The following is a 16,949-nucleotide window of genomic DNA, read 5'->3' as shown; positions in this document are numbered from 1 at the left end:
AACTGGGTGTGGGACTTGCTAACAAACAGACGCCTGATAGACGGTTACAAAACCACTCCTCCCTCCCCATCATCCTCGACACGGGTCCCCCCCAGGAATGGGTGCTGAGCCCACTGCTGTACACTCTGCTCACACATAACTGTACAGCCAAACACCTAAGTTATCTTATCATCAAGTTCACTGATGACACGACAGTGGTGGGGCTCATCGCCATCAACGATGGGATGGCCTACAGAGAGGAGGTGGAAAAGCTCAAGGCCTGGGTTCAGGCAAATAATCTCTTACAAGACAAAGGAGATGATCATCAAGTTCAGGAGAACTCGTACCACTCACACACCCCCAATTTACATCGGTGGCAGAGCAGTGGAAACTGCAAGCAGTTTCAGACTCCCGGGAGTGCAGATCATACACAACCTCTCATGGTCCCAGAACGCATCCTACACAGTCAAGAAAGCTCACCAGTGCTTCTACTTTCTGAAGAGAGCTGGACTTTGCACATCCATACTCACATCATTGTACAGACACCCAACAGCGAGCATCCTGACAAGCTGCCTCACTGCCTGGTGGGGAAGTTGTGCTGCAGCGGACAGGAAGTTCTCTACAACGGGTAATCATCACCGGCACCCCCTTACCCGCCATCAAGGACACATATACGGGAAGGTGCCCGAAAAGGGCTAGTAACATCATGAGGGATCCCACCCACCCTCCCACTCTCATCAGGGAGGAGGCTACATAGCATCCACACCAGGACCACCAGACTCAAAACCAGTTACTTCCTCTAAACAGTAAGGCTGATCAACACCTCCACCCTCTAACTTCACCGCTACTTTATTATTTCCCATCAGCCACCTTATGTACAATCTAGCATCACTTTATGGACATATAATCAATCAATTTATATATCTTATTATATACTCTAAGATAGCTTATAGTGTATAGGCTAGCTTATGTATTTATATTTATTGTGTTTTTTTTGTGCTTCATCTGATCTGGAGTAAGTTATTTCCTTCTCTTTACATTTGTGTGCAGGAAATGACATTAAACAATCTTGATTAATCTGACCCTGATGATTTGCATAGTATATGCCCAGGTGGGTGGGAAAGGTAAAGGGCTGGAGAGGAAGGAATCTGATTGACACCTGGCTTCACCTATCACCTTCTAGCTATCCTCCTTCCCCTCACCCCACCTTGTTTTCCTGGCGTCCTCCCCCTTCCTTTCCAGTCCTGATGAAGTATCTTGGCCCAAAACAGTGACTGTTTATTCATTTCCAAAGATGCTGCCTGATCTGCTGAGCTCCTCCAGCATTTTGTGTGTGCTGCTCTGGGGCTTGAGCGTGGGCAAGGCTGCACGCTGTTAAGCAGTCACTTCTGTGGGGTCTGCTTACTTTCAAGAGAAGTTGATTAGATCACTGAGATTATCTTTCTAAAAGGAATTAATTATTGATTTTAAGTCTGAAAATTGAGGTTTTCAATCTTGTGCTTGCATGTGACCAGGAGCCAGTGTTGTCACTTTGATCGCCTCGCTGGGCCGCTCAGCCTTGCGGCTTTCAGCTTACGCAACACACGAAAAGCTGGAAGAACTCAGTGGGTCAGGCAGCATCTACGGGAAAAGAACAGTCAGCGTTTCGAGTCCATGACCCAAAAGGTTGACCGTCCATTTCTCCCCGTAGATGCTGTCTGACTTGCTGAGTAGCTCCAGTGTTTTGTGTGTAGCTCAAGATTCCTACATCTTGTGTCTCTGGCTTACGGCTTCAATTTTGGGCAGCAGAGGAGAAGATGGTGGCGCGACGGCAACGCGCGGCCTCTCCGATGAATGATATTTGTAATCTCACATCAAAGTTGCTGATGAACGCAGCAGGCCAGGCAGCATCTACAGGAAGAGTTTCAGTCGACGTTTCGGGCTGAGACCCTTCGTCAGGACTAACTGAAGGAAGAGCTAGTAAGAGATTTGAAAGTGGGAGGGGGAGGGGGAGATCCAAAATGATAGGAGAAGACAGGAGGGGGAGGGATGGAGCCAAGAGTTGGACAGGTGATTGGCAAAGGGGATATGAGAGGATCATTGGACAGGATATCCGGTGAGAAAGACGGGGGGGCGGGGGAAACAGAGGATGGGCAAGGGGTATCGTCAGAGGGACAGAGGGAGAAAAAGGAGAGTGAGAGAAAGAATGTATGTATAAAAATAAATAACAGATGGGGTACTAGGGGGAGGTGGGGCACTAGCGGAAGTTAGAGAAATCGATGTTCATGCCATCAGGTTGGAGGCTACCCAGACGGAATATAAGATTTTGTTCCTCCAACCTGAGTGTGGCTTCATCTTTACAGTAGAGGAGACCGTGGATGGACATGTCAGAATGGGAATGGGACGTGGAATTAAAATGTGTGGCCACTGGGAGATTCTGCTTTCTCTGGCGGACAGAGCGTAGGTGTTCAGCAAAGCGGTCTCCCAGTCTGCGTCGGGTCTCACCAATATATAGAAGGCCACATCCCCTTTGCCAATCACCTGTCCAACTCTTGGCTCCATCCCTCCCCCTCCTGTCTTCTCCTATCATTTTGGATCTCCCCCTCCCCCTCTCACTTTCAAATCTCTTACTAACTCTTCCTTCAGTTAGTCCTGATGAAGGGTCTCGGCCTGAAACGTCGACTGAAACTCTTCCAATAGATGCTGCCTGGCCTGCTGCATTCGCCAGCAACTTTAATGTGTGTTGCTTGAATTTCCAGCATCTGCAGAATTCCTGTTGTTACGATATTTGTAACCTGTCAAGTAGGGGACCGTGCACAATTCTGATTTGATGGAGACAGATGTGAGAGTACAGAGGAACATCTGGAAAACTTATGAAATGCCTGCTTTGCTGCCGCTGCTACTGGGTACAGCATACCATTGTATATATGACAATGTACATAGAAATGCGTCGTTTGCATTAACAAATCAGCACAAACTAAGGTTGTGCAGGGGGCAAGTGTCTCCACGCATTCTGGCGCCAATAGAGCATGACCACAATGCTCGGCAGAACAACCCAGAGCACAGCAAGCAATGGAACACAACAACAACAGCAAAACAGGCCCCTTCCCTCTCTCCCACACATCCACATAGACAGACCTCCAACCCGAGGATAGGCCTCCGGGCCTCCAGCAGACACAGGGACAACTGGCCTCGATTTCCCCAGTGGACTTTAGATTAGTAGACCCAAGACCTTGGCCTCTGGGCTTCAAACCCAGGACTTACTGGTGACGGGACCTTGACCTCCTGGCCACGAGTTCCAGCTTATATGATCTCTAATAAAATACTTCAATTCTGTGAATGTAAATAAATAAAATCAGAATATGCTGCAAAAAGCCGGTGGGTTAGGCAGCATCTGAGAAATAGAGTTAATGTCTTAAATCCAAGATCCTTTGTCAAAAACTTTGCTGAAATGGAGTAATTCTCCCTAAGGACTAATGACATCATGTTGTAACTTATATATATAGCTGGCATGCCTAAGACTTTTGCACTGTTCTGCTGCCACAAAAAGAAAGAAATTTCATGACATATGTGAGTGATGATAAACCTGCCACCACTCGCCCCGGCACTCCTTCTCTGCCTCCTGTCCCACACCCCTCCCGTGGCGCTCCACGCTCACCGTTCCCAACATCCTTTGCTTCCGCCAGATTTACAAACTCACTCCCCGCTCCATGTTGACAAATACGCTACTGTGCAAAAGTCTTAGGCACCCGGGCTATATACAATGTGCTTAAGACTTTTGCACTGTACTGTACATACATAAAAGTGTCAGATATTAAGCCAATTATCTTGTTCCCAAGGTTGAGGAATGAAGAACTAGCAGGCATAGGTTTAAGATGTGAGGAGAAACATTTAAAAGGAACCCGAAAGGCAACTTTTTCACTCAGAGAGTGGTCTGCATGTAGAATGGGCTGCCAGAAGAAGTGGCTTAGGCAGAGACATGAGCAACATTTCAAAGGTACTTGGGCAGGTATGCATTGTAGATAGGAAAGGTTTAGAGGGATAGGGGGCAAACACAGTCAAATGGGACTAGCTGAGGCAGGAAGCTTGGACCACTTGGTCTGAAGTTTCTGTGCTAAGTGACTCTCTGACTCTACGACTCCACGTTGTGACTTACAAAGTCCTGCTGCATTGAATCCACTTTGGTTGACTAGTGGAAGTACCAGTTAATCAGCATTCCTACTGATTTCGGGTGGTAGGATGGTGATACGTCACTACCAAAGGAGGTACAAGGCGCTCCTTCCCTCGCTAGCCTGCAGGTCACCCTTGGGCAAGGTGTAGCACCTGCTTAGCACCCCCTCCATCCCGATCAGGGTCACGTGAAACCATGGGAGCTGGTGGTGAATGGTCGTATGAGCAGCTGGTGCATATCAAGTCCTGGCTATGTGACCACTGATGCCAGGCAGACAATCTCTGAAGGATATTGATAATGGCTGGGGTCAGCCGTCTTTTTATTGAGATACAGTGTGGAATAGGCCCTTTCCAGCCCTTCGAGCCACGCTGCCCAGCAACCCACCTATTGAATCCTAGCCTAATCACGGGACAATTCACAATGACCCGTTTACCTGCAAACCGGCACTTCTTTGGACTTTGGGAGGAAACCAGAGCACCCGAAGGAAACCCATGTCATCACAGGGAGAACGTACAAGCTTCTTACAGGCAGAGGCAGGAATTGAACCCTGGTCGCCTGTACTATAAAGCGGTGTGCTAACCACTATGCTATCATACCGCCCTATCATGTAAAGACAGTGCCCGGAAGAAGGCAGTGTCAAACCACTTCTGTAGAAAAATTTGCCTCAAAAAAATCATGGTTATGGAAAGGCCATGATCACCTATGTCATGCAACACAGCACATAATGAACGAGCGAACGAATTGATTTTCATCATGTGTCTGTGACACGTGAAGGCAGCGGTCAGCTGGTCCTCAGGTGGACAAAGGGCTTGTCCAGCTTACCCGTGAAGAATGGGCTACTGGGCAAGATGTGTTTCACAAGAAAGGAGCAAGACTGACAATGTAAAATTCAGCTGTTAATAAGCTTCCTCTTCCCAAGAACAGATGTGTATTTGTCTTTATTTTTTAACTACAAAGCCAAAGTAAAAAGCTTCTCATTAAATTTTACAGAGAAAGACGAGGAAAAAGAGAAGAACGTAGACGAAGCAGCCAGCAGCACCATGGCAGCATCTGCTTCCCTCATGCCAACCATCTGGGACAAGACGATTCCATACGACGGGGAGACCTTCCACCTTGAGTACATGGACCTGGATGACTTCCTGTTGGAAAATGGAATTGCAGGTAGCCCGAGCCACCTCGGCCTGCAGGACGCTCTGGAAAGTAGCCTCTTGCCAGTGGAGGAGCTGGAGAAGAAGGAGCTGGCTCCTACCCTGTACTCAACGGTGAATTGTGATGGTGGGCCCCGAGCGCTTTATTTCAAATGTTTAGATGGATTGTTGTACCTCCTGAGGCGTGGGTTCAAGTTAAGGCCAGACCAATGGGAAGGCAGCCTCGATTGTAATGCCCCAAAGTGCAATCTAGTACACACGGGGAATATAGTAGTGCTAACCAGCAAGTTCTCCTGCTTATTGGATGCTATCTTTAATATACAGACACACTTTAATTTTGATGAGTTTAAAGGGAGTGGGAGATGCACAACACACCCAGCCATATTCCTGAACCCAGGTTTTCCAGGCCCCCTGCTCTGGCCACACTCTCTGGACCACTGGCTCATGTTCTGAACGAACGAGCGAGCGGACGCCAGGATTTCTGAACAATCAGATGCCAGATTGTCAGGGTGCATTTCCCCCTGGTATGCCTGGGGACCTAAAGGGCACACTGCAGAATACCTTGCTCGTACTCGGCATTGCTCTGCGATGGCAAAGAGGTCGGGCTGGCATTAACGGTGGGCCCCTTTTGATTGAATTTCTGTGGAATTCGTTGGCACTGGAGGCTAAATCACAGAGGTACATCATGAAACAGGCTCTGCAGGCTAACCATCGACCTCTCATCCTACATTCATTCCATATTTTATCCTCCCCTCTTTCTTGACAACTCCTCCCAGGTTCCTCCTCTCACCCACACACTAAGGGCAACTTACAGTGGCCCATAACCTACCTACCCACCCGTCTTTGGGATGTGGGAGAAAACCAAAGCAGCCAAAGAAAACCCACATGGTTTTGGGGAAAATGTGCAGACAGCACCCGAGGTCAGGATTGAACCCAGCTCTCTGGCGCCAGTAGCTGCGTTACTGTCCCTTTCTTTATGTTCTCCCTGTCACCCTCCCGTCAGTTAGATCTTACATTGTCTCTTTCTTTTCCATACTGACGGTAACTTCCATGCTCTTGTTTCCAATTTAGATAGAGAACGGTTTCACTTGAGAACGTTGCAAACCAACAAAAACTGTTCCAAAATCCGGGGATACCATAAATGAGTATTAAGCTGGCCGGTGGTGTAGTACCATCCACACCAGACTTCAAGGCGAGAGGTCCCAGGTTTGAATCTGGCCAGATCCCCCCCGCACGCTTTTCATCCATGCCGGGCTGAGCATCAAGCTAGCAATTCAGCCTCGTAAAAAACACAAATGTTAAAGAAATGGCCAGGTTGCCACCTGATGCACCACAGGGTGTGGAGAGGAACGACAAATAACTGAGGAATAACAGTTCAGTCAGTTCAATCTTGTGAAGTACATGAAAATGCATTGATGTTATGATTAGTTATTCATTAGTAATGTTCTCTGTACAAGTGTTCAGGAGTGTAAGACCAGCCCATTGCTCCAGAGAATCATAAGCAGTCTGTTTATAATCATTCCTTTTGTATTAACTTGTAAAGATTTGAAAGGGAGATTTTATATAATCCAATCCTACACTACATTCTAGATTCTGATGGAAGCCAATCTGAGCGTACGTCTCCAAGCCCAGTCGACCCAGAGGCGATCGATGTGTTGGTGAACTTTGAACCAGACCCTACCGACTTGGTCTTGTCTAGTGTCCCCGGGGGAGAGTTGTTCGATCCCCGTAAGCACAAGTTTTCTGAAGAAGAACTCAAACCACAGCCTATGATTAAAAAAGCGAAGAAGATCTACGTCCCCCCTGAACAAAAGGTATCTGTGCAATGTCCTCTGCTGTGGCTTTGCAACACTATAGGCTTGGAGCTGGTTGTGTTTCACACGTAGTGTGCGGATTTCCTGAGGTTAAAGCACTCGAAGTTGTATTAAACCAAGCAGAACAGTGTGCTCTTTCTGCGGGGAAGTATGTACAACGTGGGTTAGCAGAGACATGACTGCACGGTCTCTGTCTCTCTCAGTATGTTGCTGTCGCATAATTAGGTAGGTCTACACACTGAGGATCGGGTGAAGTTTCAAATTTTTATTACAAATGCACCTCGGTCACTAAAGGCTAACTGGGTGAGGCTGGACAGCAAGAGCCTGTAGAAACATTTCACTGAAGGAATGTGTGTCTCTCAGAGGGGTGGGGGGGGGGGGTTTCGCTGTAGAAGCGGTGTTGGTGGGTAAAGAAAAGGATCGAGCATGTACTGTATGACCTGCTGAAATTTTTGATGAAGAGCAGGAGGCTGAAAACTTCACTGACGAATCTTTTACTGAGGTGGTCACACCCAGAGTGGAGCCTTCAGGTAGAAGATGGGTGACCACCAGGAGAAGTAAGAGAAATCAGAATCGGGTTTATTATCACCGGCCCATGTCGTGAAATTTTCTTAACTTAGCAGCAGCAGCAATTCAATGCAATATGTAATATAGAGGCGGGGGGGAGAAGAGTAAAAATAAATAAATAAGTATATGAATTCAAACATGAAGAAATCTGCAGATGCTGGAAATTCAAGCAACACACACAAAATGCTGGTAGAACACAGCAGGCCAGGCAGCATCTGTAGGAAAAGGTACGGTTGACGTTTTGGGCCGAGACCCTTCGTCAGGACTAACTGAAAGAAGAGATAGTAAGAGTATATCAATTACAGTCTTTGTATATTGAATAGATTAAAAATTGTGCAAAAACAGAAATAATATATATTAAAAAAGTGAGGTAGTGTTCACAGGATCAATGTCCATTTAGGAATTGGATGGCAGAGGGGAAGAAGCTGTTCCTGAATCACTGAGTATGAGCCTTCCGGCTTCTGTATCTCCCACCTGATGGTAACAATGAGAAAAGGGCATGCCCTGGGTGCTGGAGGTCTTTAATAATGGATGCTGCCTTTCTGAGACACCGCTCCTTGAAGATGTCCTGGGTACTTCATAGGTTAGTACCCAAGATGGAGCCAACTAAATTTACAACCCTTTGCAGCTTCTTTCAGTCCTGTGCAGTAACCCCTCCATACCAGACAATGATCCAGCCTGTCAGAATGTTCTCCACAGTACATCTGTAGAAGTTTTTGAGTGTATTTGTTGACATACTAAATCTCTTCAAACTCCTAATGAAGTATAATCACTGTCCTGCCTTCTTTATAGCTGCATCAGTCAGCAGTCAGTGAAGATTTTCCCTGTGGCTATTGCCCTCAACAACAAATATACCCCTTTTGATACTGCTAGGGGTGTGGAATGACCTGTCAGGGCACAGCGGCAGCACTGTGGCCGGCTCTGCGGCTCAGCGGAGGAGGGTGAAGTCAGGCAGAGTGGTAGTGATAGGAGGCTTGACAGAGGGATGGACAGGAGTTTCTGGGGGCGCAAAAGACATGGCAGGATGGAGGATTGCTTCACAGGTGCTAGGGTCCAGGATGTCTCAGAGCGGCTGCAGAAGATTCCCAAGAAGGAGGTTGAGCAGCTGGAGTCCGCGGTGCACATTGGCACCATGACATAGGTAGAAAAGGGGGACAAGGTCCTGTACAGTGAGTATAGGGAGAGAGGGAAGAGGCCGAAGAACAGGACCTCCAAGGTAGTAGTCTCAGTGTCATGTGCTAGTCAAGTCAGGAAGAAGATGATAGTACAGGTGAATGAGTGGCTGAAGGAGTGGTGCAGGGGGCAGGGTTTTAGATTTCTGGGTCACTGGGATCTCTTCTTGGGAAGGCATGACCCGTACAAAAATGTCAGGTTACCCGAGAGGAAACCAATATCCTTGCGGCAGGTTTGCCAGAGCTGTAGGGGAGGGGTTAAATAAAGTTGGCAGGGGAATGGGAACTACAGTGATCAGGGTGAGGATGGGACAGTTGGTATACAAGTTGATGCAGTCTACGGTGAGACTGTGAGGAAGGACAGGCAGATTATAGGGTAAAATCACAGTTATTGGGATGAGTTGAAGTGTAACATGAGGCAAAATCGAAAAGAGTGATGAATACCTGTACAGGGCTGAAGGTGCCATATTTGAACACACGCAGTATATGGAATAAGATAAATGATTCTGTAGCACAGTTAAGAGATTAGCAGGTATGACGTAGTGGGCATCTTGGCCCTTCAGCCTACCAACTCTCTGCTAACTAGAGGACTGGAGGGCACAGCCTCAGAATAGAACAGAGAAGAGGAGAAATTTCTTCAGCCAGAAGATAGTGAATCTGTGGAATTCATTGCCATGGGCAACTGTGGAGGCCAAGTCATTGAGTATATTTAAAGCAGAAGTTGATAAATTCTTAGTTATTTAGATTGTCAAAGGTTACAGGGAGAATGCAGGAGAACGGGGTTGACAGAATTAATAAATCAGCCATGATGGAATGGCAGAGCAGACTCGCTAAGCCGAATGGACTAATTCTGATCCTGTCTTATGGTCTTATTTCTTATCTTAGTTGTGTCTAAAAAGGATCTTGCACTTCACTAAATTTTTTTTTTCTCCACCATTGATAACAAGGTTTAGATTGTAACCTTTCAAATTCACCCTCTAAACCCTCCACCTTTGGGTGTCTTGTTTCCAAGCAGGTTCTTGTTCCTGATTTAGTAGCTTGTGTACACTGCCTCTACAACCCCACTGCCCTTCTCCCTCCTGTGACCTGGCTGCTGGTGTGGACTTGTACTCCTTTGTGTTTCTTTACTAACCTTGGTCAGCAACTAATAAATGTAGAACATAGAATGTAGAATTTTACAGCACAGTACAGGCCCCTAGGCCCACAATGTTGTGTTAACCTTTTAACCAATTCTAAAATCAATCTAACCCTTCCCTCCTACATAGCCCTCCATTTTCCTATCATCCATATGCCTATCCAAGAGTTTCTTAAATGCCCCTAATGTACCTGCCTGTACCTTCAGCCCTGGTAAGCATTCCACGCACTCACCAACTTCTGTGTAAAAAAAAAAAACTTACCTCTGACATCCCCTCTATTCTTTCCTCCAACCACTTTAAAATTACACCCCCCACCCCTGTATTAGCCATTTCTGCCCTGGGGAAAAAATCCCTGGTTATTAATGAGCTATCCTGCTGCTGCCTGTAGGAAGTTTGCACGTTCTCCTCGTGACCGTGTGGGTTTCCTCCGGGTGCTCCAGTTTCCTCCCACAGTCCCAAAGGCCGTTAGTGGGTGAACTGGTTATTGCAAATTGTCCAGTGATTAGGCTAGGGGATTACTGAGTGGCATGACTGGAGGGGCCTATTCCGTGCTGTATCTCAATCAATCAATCAATCAATAATTAAATAAATGAGGAAGGAGAAAGTTAAACAAACTCCCAAAAATGTCCCAGGACGGAGTTTCCTAGTAACCACCTCAATGTCCTTTATCGTTGTTGCTTTAAGGATGACCGGTACTGGACAAGACGCAAGAAGAACAATCTGGCAGCCAAGCGCTCCCGGGACGCCCGGAGACTGAAGGAGAACCAGATCACAGTACGGGCGGCCTTCCTGGAGAGGGAGAACTCGGCCCTGAGGCTGGAGGTGGCCGAGCTACGCAAGGAGGTGGGGCGCTACAAGAACATCATCTCCAAGTATAAAGCCAAATATGGAACTTTGTAAGGGAGCTTCAGCTGTCTTGGTCAGGGGTGGGAGGTAATGTTTATATAAAAATTCCCACAGAAAAGGGACTCTCATAACCTGCTATTTGAAAAGAGCACAACTTCCTCTTCTCAGCTGTTCCCCAGCACAACCCTCATAAAACAAGATGAATGGCTTTTAAATATATTCATGGAGTATATATACATATATAACTTTATAGTAAATACAATACTGTAACTCTTCCTGTCATATGGGTTTGCCATGTTACAAACCAGAGGCCTGTCTGCTTAAGGGAAGATAATGGAGTTTGGTTTGATTTTTGTTTCTGGCTGGGCCTTTCTTTGTCCAGGACTACACTTCATGGTATTGGGTGGCTTCAAGTTGGTTTGTTCCTGCTATTGGCACCTTTTAACTTACCAGATCTTTTAAAAAAGCAAAGGGACATTTCGTTCCCAAAGGAAAATAAGAACATAATGGATAGGTGTGGGAATAATTCCCAGTTCACCTCACTTGCCTCACCATTAGCTCTTTGCCTTCCCCGAGTGCTCTGCCTATCCAGCCCTGAGAGTGATATGTGACGGTACATTGTCTTTTCACTTGAAATCTGTATTATCTCCCCTTGTCTGCATAGGCTGCCTACAATATACAGCCTACCCTTTCCCCTTGAAGCAAGCACAGCTGTGCTGCTACTTTGCTCTGTGGCACGGTCTGTAGATGGACACCAACAACGCTCTCCTCGCCCAACTTATTGTGCAGGGTGAATTCACATCTGCTAGATGTCTGTGGTAGAAAGCCCGTAGGAAATGATTGTCCCAACCTAAAGACGGACAGATTATGACCTCCCCTGAGCTAGCAATAGGTCTTTATGAAGATTTTTCATTCTTTCTCCTCTTAAGTTGTGACTTCTGGAGCATTAGCAGGATGGCGGAGGGCCTTGAGGTGAGATTCATTTCATTGATCCCTGCAGTCAACAGTGGCACTGGGCCCTGTCCTCTTTATTGTTGCTATATTTGCACGGAGCAAGAGCCACAATGGAGCAGGGGGATTAAACGTTCTTACTGAGTCATGATAGCCACTGCACGCTCTGGGCGACTTCCAGTGCGGGAGCACTGAACCAGGCCCGCATGAGACAAAAGCATGCTCACTCAAAAGCCTGCCCTAAAAGAGGGGCCTTCCGCCTGTCAGAAGCCCATTTGATTCACCGCACTTGCTGCATTCTCACAAACGATCCGATATGGTTCATCTGTAAACGTTGGTGGGGCTTGCAATAGTTCAAGTATGTTTATATTTTAGCACATCTTGGATTGGACACAAAGAACCACAGACAGACACAAAAGATCTAAGCAAGTAGAACATGACTTTTAAATGTGTCTGTTATCTTAGCATCTGCCAGCTGGTAGTGTAGTGGCATCAATATCGGACTTCGAGGCGAATGGTCCCAAGTTCGAATCTGGCAGACCCCTTGCACACTTTCCATCCATGCTGGGGTTGAGTGTCAAGCTAGCAACTCAGCCTCGTAAAAACCAGACAAATGCTGTTGAAATGGCATAAAAGGAACAAAATGTCACTTTGCATTTAATCATTTAACAAGATCTTCTACACTTCTGACTTCACATCCCTTATGTACATAGCTCCCAGGTGATGTTCAGTCTGACATTGCACTTAACCCCTACCCCTTGGGGTTTCCAGCACACATGCTAACTCTTTACTTAGAAGTCTTTCCCTTATTGCGTTTATTTGCTCCCCTTATTAACTGAAGTTCTGGGAAGTTGAACACAGCATGCACGTGTTCAATTAGATCTTCTTCAGGTGGTTGGTGATTATAAATGCAAAGCAAAAGCATTTTGTTTTTTTTTTCCGGTGAGAACAATTCCATGCAGAGGTAATTGCTGACGGACTGGCCTGGCGTTGTGCATCATATTATGAAATCATCGCAGTTTGCTAAACTTGCTGGGTTTAAGCTTTATTTCCATCCCCCCAGCACCAGCGTTTATTTTCCTTCTCATGTCTGTTTGTAAAGGGAGCACATTCCAATGACTGTACAATCCATGAGTTGTCTGGGTCAGGGCAATGGAAAAAGCAAGGCACAAACGTAGCAGCTTCACAGTGGCACATTCTGCCTGTTATTATTGTCTATTGTTACATAAGATGTAATTTCCAGAGAAGCTTATGGTGAACCTCGTTTCCAGAATGTCGGAATGGTATGCAGTTTTTGTTCTTTTTCTCTTTTGAGCAGAATTAGGCCATTTGGCCTAACGAGTCAGCTCTGCCCTTTCATCATGGCTGATCCATTTTCCCTCTCAATCCCAACCTTTCTCTTCTCCCCGTGTCCCTTCATGCCCTGACTGATCAAGAATCTATTAACCTCTGCCTTAAATATACCCAATGACGTGGCCTCCACAGCTGCCTGTGGCAATGAATTCCACAGATTCACTACCATGTGGCTAAAGAAATTTCTCCTCATCTCTGGTCCCTTGCCTCCAGTCACGACATCCTGGTCCAGTGCTTAAATCATCGTCCCAACATCAGGTTAAGCCGTTGGGGCCTGGACCTTTCCGATCCAGCCCAGCGCTTAAATCGATCGAATTGTCAAACAGGAACAGAGTGAAAGAAAAAGGAAATTCTGACAGTGGTTCTTAAAATAAATGAGGATTTGAATTTGATAGTTAGAGGGGCAGTTGATGTCTCCATGTCTGAAAAATTCAAAATAAGTAGAACTGACCTGTAGTTTGTCCAGGACTGATGAGACATGGCACTTGCAACCACTTGGGCTGAATTATGAATGTAGCTGGGGGTATACATGAGGGAGGAAGGAATGGGAGATGAAATAAAAAGGATGCATAATACCCTGGATTATCCCTCTATATACTGGGAGAATCTGTAGTGACATGCACAGCTCTTGCGCTAAATTACTAAATTTTCATCTGCAATATGAGAAAAGAAATTGGACGCAGAAAACTCATAATGCACCAGAGAGCATCAGCTTTCAAACCACTGACCGAGATCATTCACTGTACTCCAGAAGCACTCACCACTGGGTTTCCACATATACCAGGAGCAGGGCTTCTGTAAAGTGGCTGAGTGAGCACAAGGAATGTTAGCGTTGAGTAGGTGACCCCCCTCCTAGATTAAGCGTCTTACTGTCGCTGTGTTCGTAATGTTGAGACTGCGATCGGTGTAATTGACAATGGGGACTGCTATGGCTGTAGGCCCCAACGATAGCTGTAAGCACAGGTAATTAAAAAGCTGTGTGGCCAAATATAACATCTTAAAACTGGTGGCTGCATAATTCTGCACTCCCCGCTACAGGGTTCTGTTTTTCCGCGGTAACTTTTAACAGCTTGCTTGTATGAAACAATGTGCATTTACTAAAATATATCGATCTTGTATATGAAGCCTCAGTGTTCTGGCACTGTCTCTGCTGTGCAATTAGATTTCGCGTGAATCGGTTATATCAACAGAGCTTTTTTTATCAGGGATGTTGTTACGTAGAATCACTGTCATTTTCTGCCTTTTCAGTTGTCTGTTGTTTACTCCGTGATTGAGGAAAGTTGGTTTTTAACCTTCCGAGATCAGAAGTGAGCAGTGGAATGGGTTTAAAGTATCCACATTATGCAGGAACTTCCCATCTAGTTTCCCTGGATCTCAGTCCCCAAAGTGGCCAGATACAAGTGAGTTTAACTGGTTTCAGTGAAGGCAGGGTTGTCCGAGCTAGACTCATGGTCCCGACCTATTCAGCGGATCCACAACTGGCCCCCGCAGCCCGGGGTTAAAGTCAGAAGCGTAGACACGAGGAATTCTGCAGATGCTTGAAATCTTGAGCAGCGCACACAAAATGCTGGAGGAGCTCAGCAGGTCAGGCAGCATCTATGGAGGGGAATAAACAGTCGAGTTTCAGGGTTGAGACACAAAGTCCCGATGAAGGGTCTCAGCCCAAAACATCGACAGTTTATTCCCCTCCATAGGTGCTGCCTGACCTGCTGAGCTCCTCCAGCATTTTGTGTGTGTTCGTTAAAATCAGAAGCATATTGACAGTTCAGAAGAAGTTGCTCAGCCCATTATGTCAATGCCTCCAAATCCAGTTCTCCACGTCTAGGTTATAGTATCCTTATCCAGTCTCTCTTTAGATGTCTCAAGGATTTCTGTTTCAACAAAACACCCACTATTTGGGTGAAAATTTATTTTCTTCAACTCTTCTCCAATCCTAAACCGTGGATGACCTTTACCAGGGGAGTAAGGATAGGTCCATTCCAGTCCTGATGACATTTCTCGGCCCAAAGTGTTGACTGCTTCTTCCACTCCATAAAAGCTGTCTGACCTGAGTTCTTCCAGCCTCCACTTACACCTACTCCCCCCCCCCCCCCCCCCAATTTTGATGCTAACAGACAGAGAAGGAATCTATAGGGCCTCAGTGAGGGGCTTTCCGAGGGATAGGGTGACATGTAGGGGTCTGAGAATCCCAGAATACGAAGATTCAGATAAGAGATTGTCCTGGTGTCCAGTGACACAGCATTCTGCTTTGGGAAATGCGATCAGGAAACCATGAGGGAATGGCTTCTTTTTTTGGGTTAAATTGCCCTTTAGTTGGTAATGAGAGATCTTTGTCGTTCTTGAGTGACCCAAGATGGTTTTAATGAAGTAGGGGCCCATTAGGGAGAGGAATAGCAATACTTTGCAAAACCATCAGATTTCTAAAGCCACCTCTGACGCACAATGTGCATATTTTAAGCCCTGTGATTTCTAATACAGTATCTGTATACAATATACTGTACATTCCAGCTGTGGCTAACGTGCAAAAGTTTATAAAAGTCTATTTTTGATTGTTTGTTCCTTAGAGAACAATAAATGCTTTAAAAACCTCAATCGGTAGTTTTGTCCTCTTTTTGTGTGAAAAAGTGTAAAATAACACAGGTTAGTGCTGTGGTATAAAGACTGGAAGCACTCAGCAGGTCAGGCAGCATCGGCGGAGGGAGGAGCAGTTAGCGTTTCATCAGAAGCACCCTGGATCTGAAACCTGAACTGTATCTCTTCCCACAGATGCTGCCTGACCTGATGGGTGCTTTTCTGTTTTACTTCAGATTTCTGGTGACCATAAAACCACAAGACATAGGAGCAAAATTAGGCCATTGAGTCTGCTCCGCCATTTTATCGTGACTGATTTATTATCCCTCTCAACCCCTTTCGTCTGCCTTCCCCCCATAACCTTTGATGTGCTTACTAATCAAGAGACAATTAACCCCCACTTTAAATATACCCAATGACCTGGCCTTCACAGCCATTTGTGGCAATGAATTCCACAAATTCACCACCCATTGGTTAAAGAAATTCCTCCTCATCTCTGTTCTATAGAGACGTCCTTCTATTCTGAGGCTGTGCCCTCTAGTCCTCTGGTCAGCACAGAACTGGTAGGCTGAAGGGCCTTTTTCTGTGCTATATCTATATGAGTCTGTCTATATAGCTCCCTTTCAGGTCATCAGGTTTAAAAATACAGTCATTGTAAATGTGGGAACTACACTGAACATAAAGTTCAAAGTAAATTTATTATCAAATTGATACTATCCCTAATTTCTCTTGTCAGCCACGGGTGCACTACCTTCCTTGATTTATTCTTTTGCCAAACTGGGATGAACAATTGTTTGGCAAAAGAATAAATCAAGGAAGGTAGTGCACCCGTGGCTGACAAGAGAAATTAGGGATAGTATCAATTCCAAAGAAGAAGCATACAAATTAGCCAGAGAAAGTGGCTCACCTGAGGACTGGGAGAAATTCAGAGTTCAGCAGAGGAGGACAAAGGGCTTAATTAGGAAGGGGAAAAAAGATTATGAGAGAAAACTGGCAGGGAACATAAAAACGGACTGTAAAAGCTTTTATAGATATGTAAAAAGAAAAAGACTGGTAAAGACACTGTTGTGCCTCTTTCACTACACAGCTGGTGTGTACAGACCACGTGAGGTCCTCGGTGATGTATATGCTGAGGAATTTGAAGCTGTTTACCCTCTCAACCCCAGATCCATTGATGTCAATAGGGGTTAGCCCACCTCCATTCCTCCTGTAATCCACAATCAGCTCCTTTGTTTTTGCGACATTGAGGGGGAGGTTGTTTT

The 16,949-nt window shown here is 45.9% G+C and overlaps 1 protein-coding gene across 1 annotated transcript in view; it reads left to right on the top strand.

Moving 5' to 3' along the window:
• The window catches only part of tefa (TEF transcription factor, PAR bZIP family member a), a 40,080-nt gene extending 24,372 nt beyond the window's left edge, over positions 1-15,708 (top strand). The window contains exons 2-4 of the mRNA XM_072271715.1: positions 5,120-5,404; positions 6,868-7,091; positions 10,651-15,708. Coding sequence (XP_072127816.1) covers positions 5,120-5,404; positions 6,868-7,091; positions 10,651-10,866 — 725 coding nt within the window. The 3' untranslated portion in view covers positions 10,867-15,708. The remainder of the gene's footprint in view (positions 1-5,119; positions 5,405-6,867; positions 7,092-10,650) is intronic.
• The last annotated feature ends 1,241 nt before the right edge of the window (positions 15,709-16,949 follow it).

This window comes from Mobula birostris, chromosome 11 (genome assembly GCF_030028105.1).
Source record: "Mobula birostris isolate sMobBir1 chromosome 11, sMobBir1.hap1, whole genome shotgun sequence".
Taxonomy (NCBI): domain Eukaryota; kingdom Metazoa; phylum Chordata; class Chondrichthyes; order Myliobatiformes; family Myliobatidae; genus Mobula; species Mobula birostris.
The sequence above is the reverse complement of the archived record's forward strand: the minus strand, read 5'-3'. Positions and strand labels throughout refer to the sequence as shown.